Source organism: Equus caballus, chromosome 7, assembly GCF_041296265.1.
Source record: "Equus caballus isolate H_3958 breed thoroughbred chromosome 7, TB-T2T, whole genome shotgun sequence".
Taxonomy (NCBI): domain Eukaryota; kingdom Metazoa; phylum Chordata; class Mammalia; order Perissodactyla; family Equidae; genus Equus; species Equus caballus.
Window position 1 is genome coordinate 4,697,006 of NC_091690.1, and position 13,920 is coordinate 4,710,925.

The 13,920-nt window shown below is 43.6% G+C and overlaps 1 protein-coding gene across 1 annotated transcript in view; it reads right to left on the minus strand.

Annotated features, from left to right (window-relative positions):
- LOC100060505 (complement C3) overlaps positions 1-13,920 on the minus strand; it is a 40,695-nt gene that overhangs the window by 5,831 nt on the left and 20,944 nt on the right. The window contains exons 26-31 of the mRNA XM_023644588.2: positions 13,720-13,879; positions 12,588-12,686; positions 4,002-4,158; positions 1,919-2,082; positions 298-456; positions 92-151 (exon numbers count right to left, since the gene is read on the minus strand). Coding sequence (XP_023500356.1) covers positions 92-151; positions 298-456; positions 1,919-2,082; positions 4,002-4,158; positions 12,588-12,686; positions 13,720-13,879 — 799 coding nt within the window. The remainder of the gene's footprint in view (positions 1-91; positions 152-297; positions 457-1,918; positions 2,083-4,001; positions 4,159-12,587; positions 12,687-13,719; positions 13,880-13,920) is intronic.

Consider the following 13,920-nt stretch of genomic DNA (forward strand, 5'->3'; position numbering starts at 1 on the left):
AGATGAGACAGAAGACTAGGTATCAGCCCACCTGACTTGGGAAGGGGAGGGCCCCTGCAGGGCCATGCAGGTGTGGGTTCCCCTTCCTTACCGACAAGGTGCCTTGTCCTTTCCCTTTAGCTGTTAATGTGAATTTCTCGTTTTGCTTGGTCTGCAGGGAGTGGGGAGAGAGAAGAGAGTGATGGGAACCAAGCCTTCCCCTGGCTGTGATGGTCATCTTCCCTCCCTCCTACCTCCCGGCAAACCCTGGCTGGCATGGAGGGTGAGAGAGAGGAAGGTTTGGACAGGTGGCTGTACCTCTTCTGACCGCAGGAGGCTAGCAGATTCCCAGTAGATGCGGTGCGTGACCGCAGAACTGCGGCTGGGCAGGTTGATGGAAACATCGAGGTTCAGGTCCTTGTGGTTAGGGACATCCTTTTGGTACTGAGCCAAGGCTTGGAACACCATGAAGGTGGCCTAGAATCCATGAGAAAAAAAGAGAGTGAGCTGGGAGACTGAGGAAGTGGTTAGAACACACTGGGAATGAAGAGGCTCAGATGGTCAGAGGTGGGGCGCTGAGACTGCCGCCTAGAACTCACCAGAGAGGGTGAGGATAAAATGGGGCTGTTGGGTACTGAATGCATGTCCTAGAACTCTCTGAGTGAGAGAGGATTAGACTAGGTCTCAGTGACACTAAGAGTGTGGCCTAGAACCCACTAGAGAGCATGAACGTAAGACTGGGAGTTCTTAGACACTGAGGACATGTTCTAGAATTCCCCAAGGGACAGAGACCTATACCAGAGCTTGGAGACACTGAACACATGTCTAGAATACACCAGAAAGTGTAGGCATAAGACTGACGGTCTAGCAACACTGAGAATGTGATCTAGATCCATCAGAGGAGAGAAACTAAGGCAAGGGTTTGAGGGCACTGAGAATGGGTCTAGAACCCACTCATGAAAACAGAATAAAGTTGGAGCCTGGGGACACTGGACATATGCTATAGAATCCAAAAGTGACACTGAGAATGTGATTGGGAGCCCACCAGAAGGGAAGGGGGTAAAACTGGAACCTGAGGTTATTGAAGCTCAAGGTTACTGAAACCACGGTCTAGAACCCATCAAGGAGAGACAGAGGCTCTGTTAATGCCCTAGAATAACTGAGAACCTGGTTTGAACCCACAGCAAGACAAGGTAACTCTGGGAGGCATATGGAACTGAGAACCTGGTCTAGAACCCACCAGGGGGAGATGGAAGCTCGAGTAATGCCGTGAATAACTGAGAACCTGGTCTAGAACCCACCAGGGGGAGATGGAAGCTCGAGTAATGCCCTGAATAACTGAGAACCTGGTCTAGAACCCAACAGTGAGACAAGATAAGATGGGGAACCTGGTAGAAATGAGAAAGTGGTGTAGAACCCACCAGGAGGAGATAGAGGCTCAGGTAATGCCCTGAATAACTGGGAACCTGGTCTAGAACCCACCAGGGAGACAGGATAAGATGGGGAACATGGTGGAACTGAGAACATGGCCTATAATCCACCAGGGGGGAGACAGAAGCTCAGCTGATGCGCTGAATAACTGGGAACCTGGTCTAGAACCCAGCAGGGAGATAGGATAAGATGGGGCACATGGTGGAACTGAGAACATGGTCTAGAAACCATCAGGGGGAGACAGAGTCTCATACCTGAGCCTAGGCTATGAGAACATGATCTAGACACCAGGAGCAAAAGGGAGGCTCAGAACACAGTTTGGGACATCCAGAATGTTTTCTAGAATCCATAGATGGATGCACAACTAAAAAAATTGATTTCTCAACTCCAATCACCCTGGCTTGTGGGTCAGAATTGCCTCTCTTGGTCTCAGTGTCTTCCCTGGGAGGCCAGTGGGAGGCCAGGGGAAGTAGGGATGCAGGTGTCTGGAGGATGGAGGGCCACTTGCCTGGGTGGAGCCATAGCCACCTCCGTAGTATCTCTGTTCGTTGAGCCAGCGCACCACCGGAGGCACAGAGTCAAAGTCTCTGAGCAGCAGCAGGGCCAAGAGGGCGTAGGATGTGGCCTCTACATTGTAGAGCTTCTGGCCAGGCTCCTCCCAGCGGTTCCTGTCTGCAGAGAAGACCCCCACACTCACGCTCACTGCTCAGTCCCTCAGTCCTGGAGACAGCTCAGAGAAAGCTCAGAGAAAGAGTCATGCTAGACTTCTTGGTGTGCAGGTGTCCTGGCTGACATTTGAGGCCCTCAGTCTGCCGGCTCCTGCCTCACTCTCTTCCCTCATCACCCTTCACCCCTCCATTTGAATGCCGAACTTCAGCCCCACTGATCTATGGGAGATTCCCTAAACTTTCCATGCTCCTTCTTACCTCTGGGCCTTTGCATATTCTGTTCTCTCTACTTGGAGCACCTTTTCTCCATTTTTGTTGTTAGTGCCATTGAGTCGATTCTGACTCCTAGTGGCCTTGTGTACAGGAGAGCAGAACCCTGCCTGATCTTTTTGCGCCATCCTCTCATCTTCGGGTGTTGTATCAGACAATGGTCCCCTTCTATTCATAGGGTTTTCATGGCCAATTTTTCAGAATTCAGTGGCCAGATCCTTCTTCCTGGTCTGTCGTAATCTGGAAGCTCTGCTGAAGCCTGTCCACCATGGGTGACCTTGCTGGCATTTGACATAACAGTGGCATAGCTTTCAGCATCACAGCAACATGCAGCTGCCACACAATGACAACTGATAGATGGTGCTGTGGTTCCCTGACTGGGAAATGAATCTGGGCTGTGGCAGTGAGAGAGTCAAATTTTGACCACTAGACCACCAGGGCTGACTTTTATCCATCTACTCCTGTTAATTCTCACTCATCTTGCACAGTTCAACTTCAATGGCACCCCAAGACTAAGTGAGGCCCTTCCTTCCATCTCTCAAAGCATCCTGTGCTTCTCCCATCCCAGCACTATGATGCTCTATAGAAATCTGTTAACTCATTTCTTTCCTCAACTGGAGTGTGAGTCCATGATGGCAGGTGCTGTGCTGTATTCACCATGATATCCCAAGTGCCTAAGAAAGTACGCAGGGAAGAGGAGACTGTTATCAAGAACCATTATCTCCTCTTTCTGGGCCCACAGTTGGACTACATCTCCCAGAAGTCTTTGCAGGTAGGTATGGCTTGCACGAGTGAGCTCTGGTCAACGCAATGTACACGGCAGTGATGGGGCCACTTCAATGCCTGGTCCACCTACCTCGCACAATCCTTCTGACTCTTTCTCCTTCTGCCTGGATGGAATGGATTCCAAGGCCCCGGGGTGGCAGAGCCATGAAAAGATAAGAGGCCTGGATCTCTGCATCACTGTGTGGAGGAGAGCTGCCTACCAACTTGGAAGACACACAGTACCGTTCCACATCAAGGAACAAACTTCTGTTGTGTCAAATCTCTTCAGTATACATTCAGATATGTTACATCAGTGAGTGTAAACCTGACACAATGTCATCACCGGACCAATGTTTAAGCACTCACTGTGTGCCAGGCACTGTGCTAAATTCCCTATGGCATTATCTTATCTAATCCTAATTACCCTTGAGATAATGAAAATGTTATTAGCAATACTAACAGTAGTAAGCACACCAGCTATAGAGCTGTTACTCTGTACTAGACCCTACCACCTGCATTATTTATTTAATCTTCACAACCACCTTTGATGTAGATATCAGTTTAAGATGAGGTCCACAGAGGTTAAGTGACTTGTATAAGGTCACACAGTGAGAATGTGGCAGAGTGGAATTTAAACTTGGGTCAGTCTGATATCAGAACCCATGTCCTTGCTCCTGCGTCACAGCAAGTGTTCAACACACACTTGTTGAATGGATGACGCGATGGACATTCTTGTGGGGCTTACAATGAGGACTTCACACCTTACAACCATCCATTCCAGCTTGGCTTCCATCCCAGGTCAGCTTGGAGCCATGCATCCCACCTCAAGATCGCCACCCTCAAACCAAAGCCATGCACCCCTCTTTATCCCACCAGGCTGCCCCTCACCTGTGGCTGCGCTCAGGAATTTGTTGAGGAGGGGGTCCTCCAGCTTGCCCATCTGGGCCAGGGCGTAGCCAGCAATGGCCACAGAATATGGTCTCCGCAGGTTATTATAGTGGGCTTCAAGGAAGTCTCCTGCCTTAATGATGCTGCGTGCCAGGCTCTACAAGAAAAAGGATAGAGTACTCTCATGAGGAAAGCATTGCTGCCACAGGGAGCTGGTAAGGATCACACAAGCACGACTTTCTGGGCACCAGGATGGTTTCTGTCCTTGGGACCTGTCTTGGATGTGTCCATTTTTGAAGTTTCGCAGACATTTTAACCACTGTGACCTGCCTTGTTGCTGAGTCCCTACAATGTGCCTGGAGGAGTCTACATACCCCATGGTGTGCTGGTAAATGTTTAACAACCAGCTCTTCAGTGGTGGAAGGGGTGGTTATAGATTGCCAAATACCGTGGTATAAATACTCCCACGATGGCCCATTTCAAGCTATCAAATGTGACTTCCCTGAACATGGAGTGGGGAAGAGATACACCAAATAGGTGCTCATGAGCTTGTATGAGCAGGTTCAGCACACCATTGGGAACATGTCTTACCCAATCACCATCATAATCATCATCATCATCAGTACTTATACGTGCCAGTCATATATCCACTCACTTAACATCATAAAATCCTAAGAGGTAAGTATTATTTTCATTATCATCCCTGCTGCACAGATGAGAATACTGAGATCCAGAGAGCTGAAGGGCAGAGGAAGACATCATTTGTAGTGTTTGCTGATTTCCATGGTGTAAATACCACCATGGCTGATTTCAACCTACCAACGTGGCATCACTGAATGTAGAGTTGGGAAGAGGTGGGCAGTAGCAGAGTGTTATATAGGATTTCCATCATACGGATACAATAGACCTAAATAACCTCATGAGCATAGGTAATGATAAAAGCCAGTAAAACAGTTAGGAAGTGATGCATTTTAACTGTTTATTATCTTGGATTTTAATGCTTAACGCTTATAGTTTAATTTATTTAACTGTAAGTTCATACCGCTTAATTTTTAATAATGATTGTGTTCAACAACCCGCTTGTAAAATTCCTGGAAATTAACAGTTGGCTTTTGCAAGCTGGTTCCAGCACTCTTGACTTGGACTCCAGCAGTCTCGTTCTGCAGCCTGTGCCATGCTCCGTTATAATTGTAGCCACAGGCCCTCCGAGACCAGTTCAACTGACCCCATCTTAGCGACACAGTAATTGAGAGATAGTGTACAGGAACTGAGACATGACCGCTTGTCCGGTTTAGGCTGGCTGAGACCGCCAACCTATCAACTGGGTCTGTGCAAATGCCCCATAAATGACCCTTTTGACGTCAAGGGGTTGAAAAATCCACCCTAAGATCAGACTAACACCATCCTTTTGTGAATATGCGTCCTATAGAGAGCCAGGAAGCTTGACTACGCTTATGCAGATCAATTACCTGACTCCTCCTTACCTCCAGTCATCTAACTCCACGCTTCAGACCACCCTGCCCTTCATCCCATAAATTCTGCCCCAAGCGCTGGATCGGGGAGACAGACATGAGAGCTTATGCCTCCTGTCTCCCTGCACATTGATCTTGCAATCAAGCCTTTTCTTTTCTCAAAAGCTGATGCTGTAATAACTGGTTCTTAATGCACATTGGGCAAGAAAACCCCAATTTTGTGCTGTAACCATTTTGGTGACCATGAAGGGACAAGGTCCTGTGACCACCCGCCTGAGGCTATGGAGTCCCTGGTGGCCTGTGGGTCTTTTCACTGATCCTAGCATCTGCCTAGACAATTTTGTCTGGAGGCTTGGCCAATTGGATTTCTGTTTCCCGCTGTGGTGCCCCAGGCCCTTTGGCACTCTTTTCTCTTTTGAGAGAAGAAACAGCTTCTGGACCAGACATCTTCAGGTAAGTAAACTTGTTAAAATGTGCCTGAGCCTAAACTGCCTAATAATCTCTTCAGAATTGTGTGTTAGAGTCCCTGTTGGGGAGATTTTTGCTGGGTTAAAGTCCCAAGGCCAGGGGGCCAGGCCCCATGGCCGAGTGGTTAAGTTTGCACGCTCTGCTTAGGCAGCCCAGGGTTTCACCGGTTCAGATCCTGGGTGTGGACATGACACAGCTCATCAAACCATGCTGAAGTGGTGTCCCACATGCCACAACTAGAAGGACCTACAACTAAAAATACACAACTATGTACTAGGGGACTTTGTGGAGAAGGAGGAGGAGGAGGACAAGAATGAGGAGGTGGAGAGGGGGAGGAGAAGAAGAAGAAGAAGAAAAAAAGATTGGCAACAGATATTAGCTCAGGTGCCAATCTTAAAAAAAAAAAAAAGAAGTTCCAAGGCTGGAAGTGTGGGTTCGAGCCACACTCCAAAGAAGATAATAAAAAAGGGTTACAGCTGCTGGAGCACTCAAGGATTGGGTTAGAATCCTGAACTCTGGGTGAGAGTCCCAGAATACTGGATTTCTGTGTCTGCTTGTGTTTGTCTATTTTCTGACTGTTTTATTTGTTAAAATTTCTGTTTGGGGACTGAGTTTCTCAGTGATCTAAGAAACTCTCTTTAGAAATTACCTTGTTTGTTTCAGCCACCCTGGAGAAATCCCGTAAAAAGGGAGTAACAGCAGATGGTTGGAAAGATAACTCAGGATAATTTAAAATTGCAGTAGCAACTTTGGGCTCTTTTTGAACCTCCAAACCGAGGAATAAGGAAAACATTTAATCTTTCAAGAGTCTAGGGGCTGGCCCCGTGGCCAAGTGGTTAAGTTCGTAATCTTTCAAGAGTCTAGTGTTCGACCTTCTGGCACAATTGTTCAAAGCCTAAAGATCCCAGAAGCTGTAAATATTTACAAAGAACTGCAAAATCTTACCAAGCTTGTTTCACGTCCTGAGGGCTTGGCTTAATAATTGTCAGGTTGGAGGCCCCAAAATACGGTCAGACAAAAGTGCAGTTGCACCCCATTTTGTGGTCAGAGATGTGGGTTGCACTCCCTTTTGTGGTTAAGGGTCCTACCAGTCTGCCGTCAGCCTCAGGGGCATTACACTGACCATTAAAAGGAATGTTCTAATTAGATAAGGTCATTTAAGAAGTGCGTTAAAAGCAAAGACTTCAAAATTCCAAAGTAACCTTATGGAAAGTTTTGTTGCAAAAAGCTAATTAAAAATTCAGTTATAAAATGTACCTAAAAGAAAAATATATTAGGTCATGGCTTTATAGCCACCCCTGTGATCAACCTTCATAGGAGCGCCCCAAATGAGCCCCTCCCAGAGTTAACAAGACTCAGAGATTTTCTGGAAAACTGCTACATCAAAGGTAACCGAAATTGTTTAATACTGCTAGGCATAGTTACTGTTTGTCTGGGCTGAAACCTGAAAAAGATCTTTGAAAGGATTTAGCAACTTATGATCAGAAGTTTGGCCAAACTGGAAGCTGATGTTCAGAGCCTGATAGAAATTTTTCAAGGCTTTCTTCCCTAAGTTAAAATAAAACTAAGCACCCAGAGGGAAAGAAGCAAATTAGGAATGATGTGGTTGAACAGGCAGATCAACCCATAATTTCATTTAAGTTACAACCCAATTTCTGAGGAATTAGCAGCAACTGTCCTTGAAAGAAGTCTTGCAAGACTGGAAATGCAATTCTAGAGGAAGTTCAGATTCCACCCATTTCCTTTATCTCAAAAAGCTTGTAACCTCTCTGGCAGCTGTTATCTAGCCCATCACCAATTCCTAAGACTGAAGGGGGAAAAAAAGGAAAAAAGGAAAGAAAAATGGCCACAAGAGTGCCTTCACCCAAAATCTAGGAAAAATATTAGAAGAAAAAGCTTAAAACAAAATTTGGATTCAATTATTCTTTCATAACTAGTGAGCTTTCATAACTAGTAATCAGGTGATCTGATTCATTGCAGTACTTTTAAAACAACAGCTGTGGAATCTCTGTGTATGTGTGTCTATATATCTTATAGACGTATGATATTTTTACATCCAGATGGTATTTCTAAAAGAGCTGTGTTCAACTGGCTTAGAGTAAGCACTTACATAAATGTAATAGAAACTAACCCTAATGTTTTTCAAGCTAACATGATATAAAATAATCTTTGGTAAATGAAAGCCTACTTAAGCTTGTTGATTGATTAAAATAAATATGTTTTCAGAGTTATCAACACTGGATATAATACAGACATGTTATCTCTGTTACAAAACTCATTAGCAAAAATAATAACTCATAATGATAGCTGATTTTGCCTAATGTCTCATTAAGTTTTATAGGCAATCTAAATAATTATTGGGAACAAGAAACTAAATAGATGTGAAAAAGATAAAAGTTTCAGGTAAATTTTTAATAGTAATTTTGTATTATGGTGTATGTACTTAAAATAACTCCAAAACCTTTTGGTAACTTAAAACCTTAGAGTTTTGTTAAATTAAGTTAAAGATAAAATTTATTGAGTATCTAGGTCATTTCTACCTAAGATATAATATTTGATATTAATTACTAACCATAGATTTATCTACCTTTTGGCTTCTTTCACAGAGAAACTTGAAAAGTACTTGGATTTACTGATAAACATATTTTGTGCCATGCTGAGAAATTTTCTATGAGAGAGCACATGTTTCTAGACAGTACTTGTGGACCTGACATTCCACAGGATGTCAATATATAAAAAAATTAAGGAAAGTAAGATGTATGTTTTAGTAAAGAAGATTCAAGGAATGAAGATATTTTTGTTTGTTTTGTTAAGAAAGATAAATTTGTCCTAAAGTACTAGAAGAGAAGAAAGAAGGCATGGGACAAATTCTGAATGTAAAAAGAAAGTTATAGAAGGTTTGTGGAATAGAAATCACAAGGAAAGAGTTTTGTGTATGGTCAAGCTGGCTAAGATCAAAACGAAGTTAATTAAGTGGATAAGTTTTTAACGTCAAAAGTAAGCTGGTGAAAAATTAAAATTTGATTTTCTTTCTCCTATCCTTGGGCTCTTAGTCCACTCTTGATAGAGAGATTATAAAAGGTTTTTCTTTATTTTTGAGTAAATCTACCTAAGACGGAAATTCTATGTTTTGTCAAAATAACTTCCTATGTTCTAAAAAGCTGAGGTCTCTCTATTAAGAAAACTAAGGTTTTTTTTTTTTTTTTTAACTGTTTAACTCTGTATGCTTGCCTTAAACATCTTCTGTTGTCACCTTGGTTAAATAAATAACTAAGCACTGTTTCACAGTGAGCTAAGATCCTATTTGACCAAGTGTTTTAAACCTTTTGATATTTTTGACAAACTTCCCCCCAAATTCAAATCCTAAATAAAGTCTTTCTTTTGACATGAAAGCAACTTTGAGAATTTCCAATGGGGCCCTGGGACTTCTCAAAGAATGTATTCTCTCTTTGTATAAAGAGGGAGATATTAAACTAAGTAGGCTTATTTGGTGTGTTAAATTACATGGGAAGCATTGTCAAATAAATGATGATAACGTTTCTTAGGTTATATTGTGCAGGTTAAATGTTATTAATATAACTTTAAAAAATTATACAACATTCTCAAAATTCTGATCTGTCCTGGTTATAAGTCATAATTCTAGTTATTTTCAAATGTTATATGTCACAGAAATAACCAAATTTCTTTGTCAATTGCCATTTTTAGGTTTTCTGTCATTTGCAGACAGTTATTGCTTTACTCTGATACTTTTGCAAATATGTTTCATCTTCAGAAAGATTCATGGAAAGGACCCTGACACTTACTCTAGAATACAGGTGTCTGATAAACTTTCAGAGTACAAAACTAAACTGGGTAAGAAATCACAGAATTCTAACAGAGAAGCTGATGGCCTCATAAAACTACTAGCAGAAGATCAAGATCAAGAGTTGATTACATGGGATTGAATGAACTGATGAGGATGGTTATAATTTTTATGACTTTTCATTTGAAATATTGCTGATTTTTTAATGTTTTGTTTTTCCATATTTAAGGAAATATTTTTCTCGTTTCTCTTAAGCTATGACTTATACATAGCAATTTGGTAAATTATACCTTTCTAACCAGAATTAAAATATTCATCTCTTTCTCCCTACTAGATCCCTCCAAAATTTGGAAACCCTTGATGAGTGAATATTCTTATTTTCATGGCAATATAGTTATTTGCATAAGTTCAATAAGAATCTGTGTTCCTTATAACAGGACACAATTGGAAACATTGGTTATATTACCAAGTCTTTGACTAGAATGTCATATTTGAGAGAAACATACATAGACTCAGATATGACCAAACAGATTTAAGGAACAGGATTGACTTTATGAGACAAAAAAAGCAACCTGGAAATACTGGCCTGGTACCTTGCTTACAGGGTTCCTAGCAACCTTACCAGGTGAGTAAAGAAGGTCACTTCCTGGAAGGTGCAAGAACCTCAGGATATTTTGGGGAACATCAAGAGAAGAGAGGAATCCACTCAAACCTATAGGTATTGCAGGAAGACTGATGACAAGTCCTTGGGTTGGGTCTCCTGGTTGTGAGAGGTCTTTAAATTTCAATCTGAGATTGCTTATGAAAAGTTCCAGCAAAGCAGATTTAAAAGAGCCTATATGACAATTGTTATTCTTTCTGTATGTATGTAAACAATTGGGCCAAGTTTATTGAAACTAGACATTCTGCAAAACAATTAGCTTTAATTTCGTTACCTTTGGTACAAATGAGGGTGATTTTAGAGAGAAAAATTATGTTTCAATAAAAACTATAGTACACATTTATGGAGATTAGATTCTGGTTCTGTTAATTGTCTTTGATATTTTTGTTTTCTATCTGTAAACTAGACTGGATCCTGAATTCTCCCACTCTCCTCAATATCTGGCTACAAATCTCCAAACTAATGTTTTCAATTTTTCCCATCCTTTTCATTTAGAATCAACGAGAGCTCAAACCATCATTTTTCCTGAAGCCTTGCAAACTGAAGCTGGGAAAGTTGATATAAACTTGAGAAATTCATGCCTGTTACTGTGTAAATAACTCAGAAAGATACCTGAACCCCCAATGACATCAACAGAGACACTTCAAAAGCAGATGTCATAATAATTGGCTCGTTATGCACATCAGGCAACAGAACCCCAATTTTGTGCAGCAACATAATGTTGCTATGTTGTAGTAGAAACTAGTCCTTTTGCCTGCCAAGCTGTCTCCCCCTCATCTACCCTTGACTTCTGTAGGAACTTCTTCTCCTCCTTTTCATTCACATGGCAACCATGGAAGCAGCCATATTGGACAACTGAGACCTACTTTCTGGCCTCAGCTGATTGGTGCAGGGGTGATCACCTGACCAAGGCTGAGCCAATCAGAATCCTTCCATGGGAATCTGAAATCTCTAGCCTTGGTCTGGCTATTTCCCCAAGGAAGGCAGTCATGTCCTACCTGGCAGGCTGAGTGACAGGGAAAGCTGAATTATAGGGCAAAAGGGAATGAATGACACAGGAGAGAACACAGCATCCTGTCAGAGTCCCTCAGGCCACTTTCCTCTTTGCACTTGATAAATTCTCTGATCCTTAAAATAAATCCACATCTATTTTTGCAAAATCTAGGTCACATGTGTGTTACATCTAGGACAACTCAGAGGGTCCTCAAAAATACAAAGATTAATATATCCATTTTACAGTTGCACACACTGAGGCACAGTGAAGGAGAGTGCCTGAGAATCAGGATTTGAAGTCAGATTTGTCTCATCCCACAGGTGTAGTCAGCTGTGTCTCTTTTCTGCCATAATTTCTCTCCAATCTGCAAGATTTGAACCAGAAAGCCCCAGATCCCTCTTGGGTATTAAAGATATCAGCCCCTGCATTTGCTTTTCTCCTCAAGGGCCTCCTTCCCTCCATCTCTTTTCTGGGGGCCTGAGGAGGGAGAAGCAACTGGATGGAGGTGGGATCCTCAAGTTCCCCATATGGGAAGCTAAAGGTCAAACAACCCTCTCTCAAAACCCCAGGATGAAGCAGATGGAGCAAACACAGACTCTCAGAAACCCATCTTTCCAAGCTTCTCTGCTTCAAAAACATAATCAGAGGAAAAGGGGACAGTGATGAGGTAATATTTTTAATAATTTCTTTTTAGGGTCATGGATCCCTTTGAAAAATCTCCTGAAAGATCCCCTAGACTGAGGAAATAGTCTTGACATTTTATAGCTCTGTGTCCTGAATTTTCCTTAGAGAAACAGCAGAGACACAAATGTACTGCTCATGTAGGAGTGATGTGGAAAGCAGGCTAAAGGGGCTTTTGCTGAAACTGGGTAAACCTCTCTGAAAACGGTAAAGCAGGAAGAAAGGACTTTGATCTCTTTGTGTCTCTGTTTTCTCATCTGTATACTGGGGAAAATAAGAGTAGCTTAGCTCTTGGGCTGTTTGAAGGATTACAAAGAACTTAAACATGTGAAGCTGTTAGATGAGTGTGCTAATTACTCAATAAATGTTATGGATTATTAAAGCCACTATGGTGGCTGTTATTGCACTGAGGAGGACTGGAAATCACGAGAATGCAACACCTCACTCTTCAAGGTGGACGAGCTTTGGGTAGAAGAGGGGAGGGAGGGGGAGAATGGGGGACACTCACGTTGACCTGTCCCTCGCAAATATCTTTAGCTTCCTGCAGTGCGATGAGAACAAAGGCTGTGAGGGACACGTCTTTCTCCTCCGCATTCCGGAAGCCACCCTAGGGTGGGGAGCAGGAAGCAAAAATAGGGTCACTGGCGTATCCTTGCATGCTGACCAACTCCCTTGTAGGATCAGCAGCTCAAAGCAGGCCTGGGTCTCTCCCCAGTGCCTCCCCAGGTGGGCCAAACTCTTTAGTATTCATTCATTCATTCATTCATTCTGCAAATGTTTCTGGGGCTGTGGATATGATGGTGGACAAAAACAGATGCCAGCCTCAGCCCTCACAGAACTCCCTGTCTAGTAGGGGAGACAGACACGAACCAACCAGCTTATCAACAGATACATAATTACAAACTGCTGAGTGCTGTGCAGGAGAAGCAGATGAGGCAGTGAGAATGGACAGTGGGAATATGACTCAATTGGGGAGGTTAGGAAAGGTGTCCCTGAGAGATGACAGATGGAGCCACAATCTGAAGGGTGAGTAGGAGTCAACTCTGAAAGAGAACAGGGGTTAGCCTGCCAGGCAGTGGGATCAGCATGTGCAAAGGCCCTGTGACTGGAGAGAGAAAGGCTCCTACCATCACAGATGGAGTGTAGAGAGACGGGGCAAGGCCATGAGGCTGGAAGCCTGGAAGGTCAGGCTAAGGCAGGGGTTCTCCAACTTAAGCACACATTGCCTGGGGTGCTTGTTAAAATTCTGCTAGACCCCACCCCTAAAGTTTCTGATTCACTGCATCTGGGGTCCAGACTGAGAATGCGTGTTTCTAATAAGTTTGCAGATGGTGTTGATGCTGCTGGCCTGGGGACCACACTTGGAGCTTCACGGCCCTAAGGAGTTCTGTGTCTGTGTTTAAGAGCAATGGGGAACAAGGGGACTTTCATTCTGCATTGGACCCTGCAGGTTTCTGGTTTGTGAAGGAGGAGTGACACTCTCGGCTCCTTTCTTTCCCTGTCAGCCCCCACCTCCCCGACACCACACACACACACACAGCAAATTGGGCAGTGGGCCGTTGGGGGAGTCTTTATCCTGTCCATCCTATCAGGTTCAGATGCCCCTCTCCCGGAGCCTGGCCTGAATCCCTGCCTCTTACAATCATTTCTTGATGTATCACGGGCCCGTCCTCCTGGAAGACTCCATCTGGCTTCTGCTTCTGGAGGATCAGCCATTTGACAGCCCCACAGAGGACCTGGGAGTCGATGGCGATGAGGTTGGAGGCCAGAGCGAAGACCTTGACCACGTAGGCTGTCAGCCTGGGGGTGGGTACAGAGCATGAGCCAATCGGCTCTGGGAG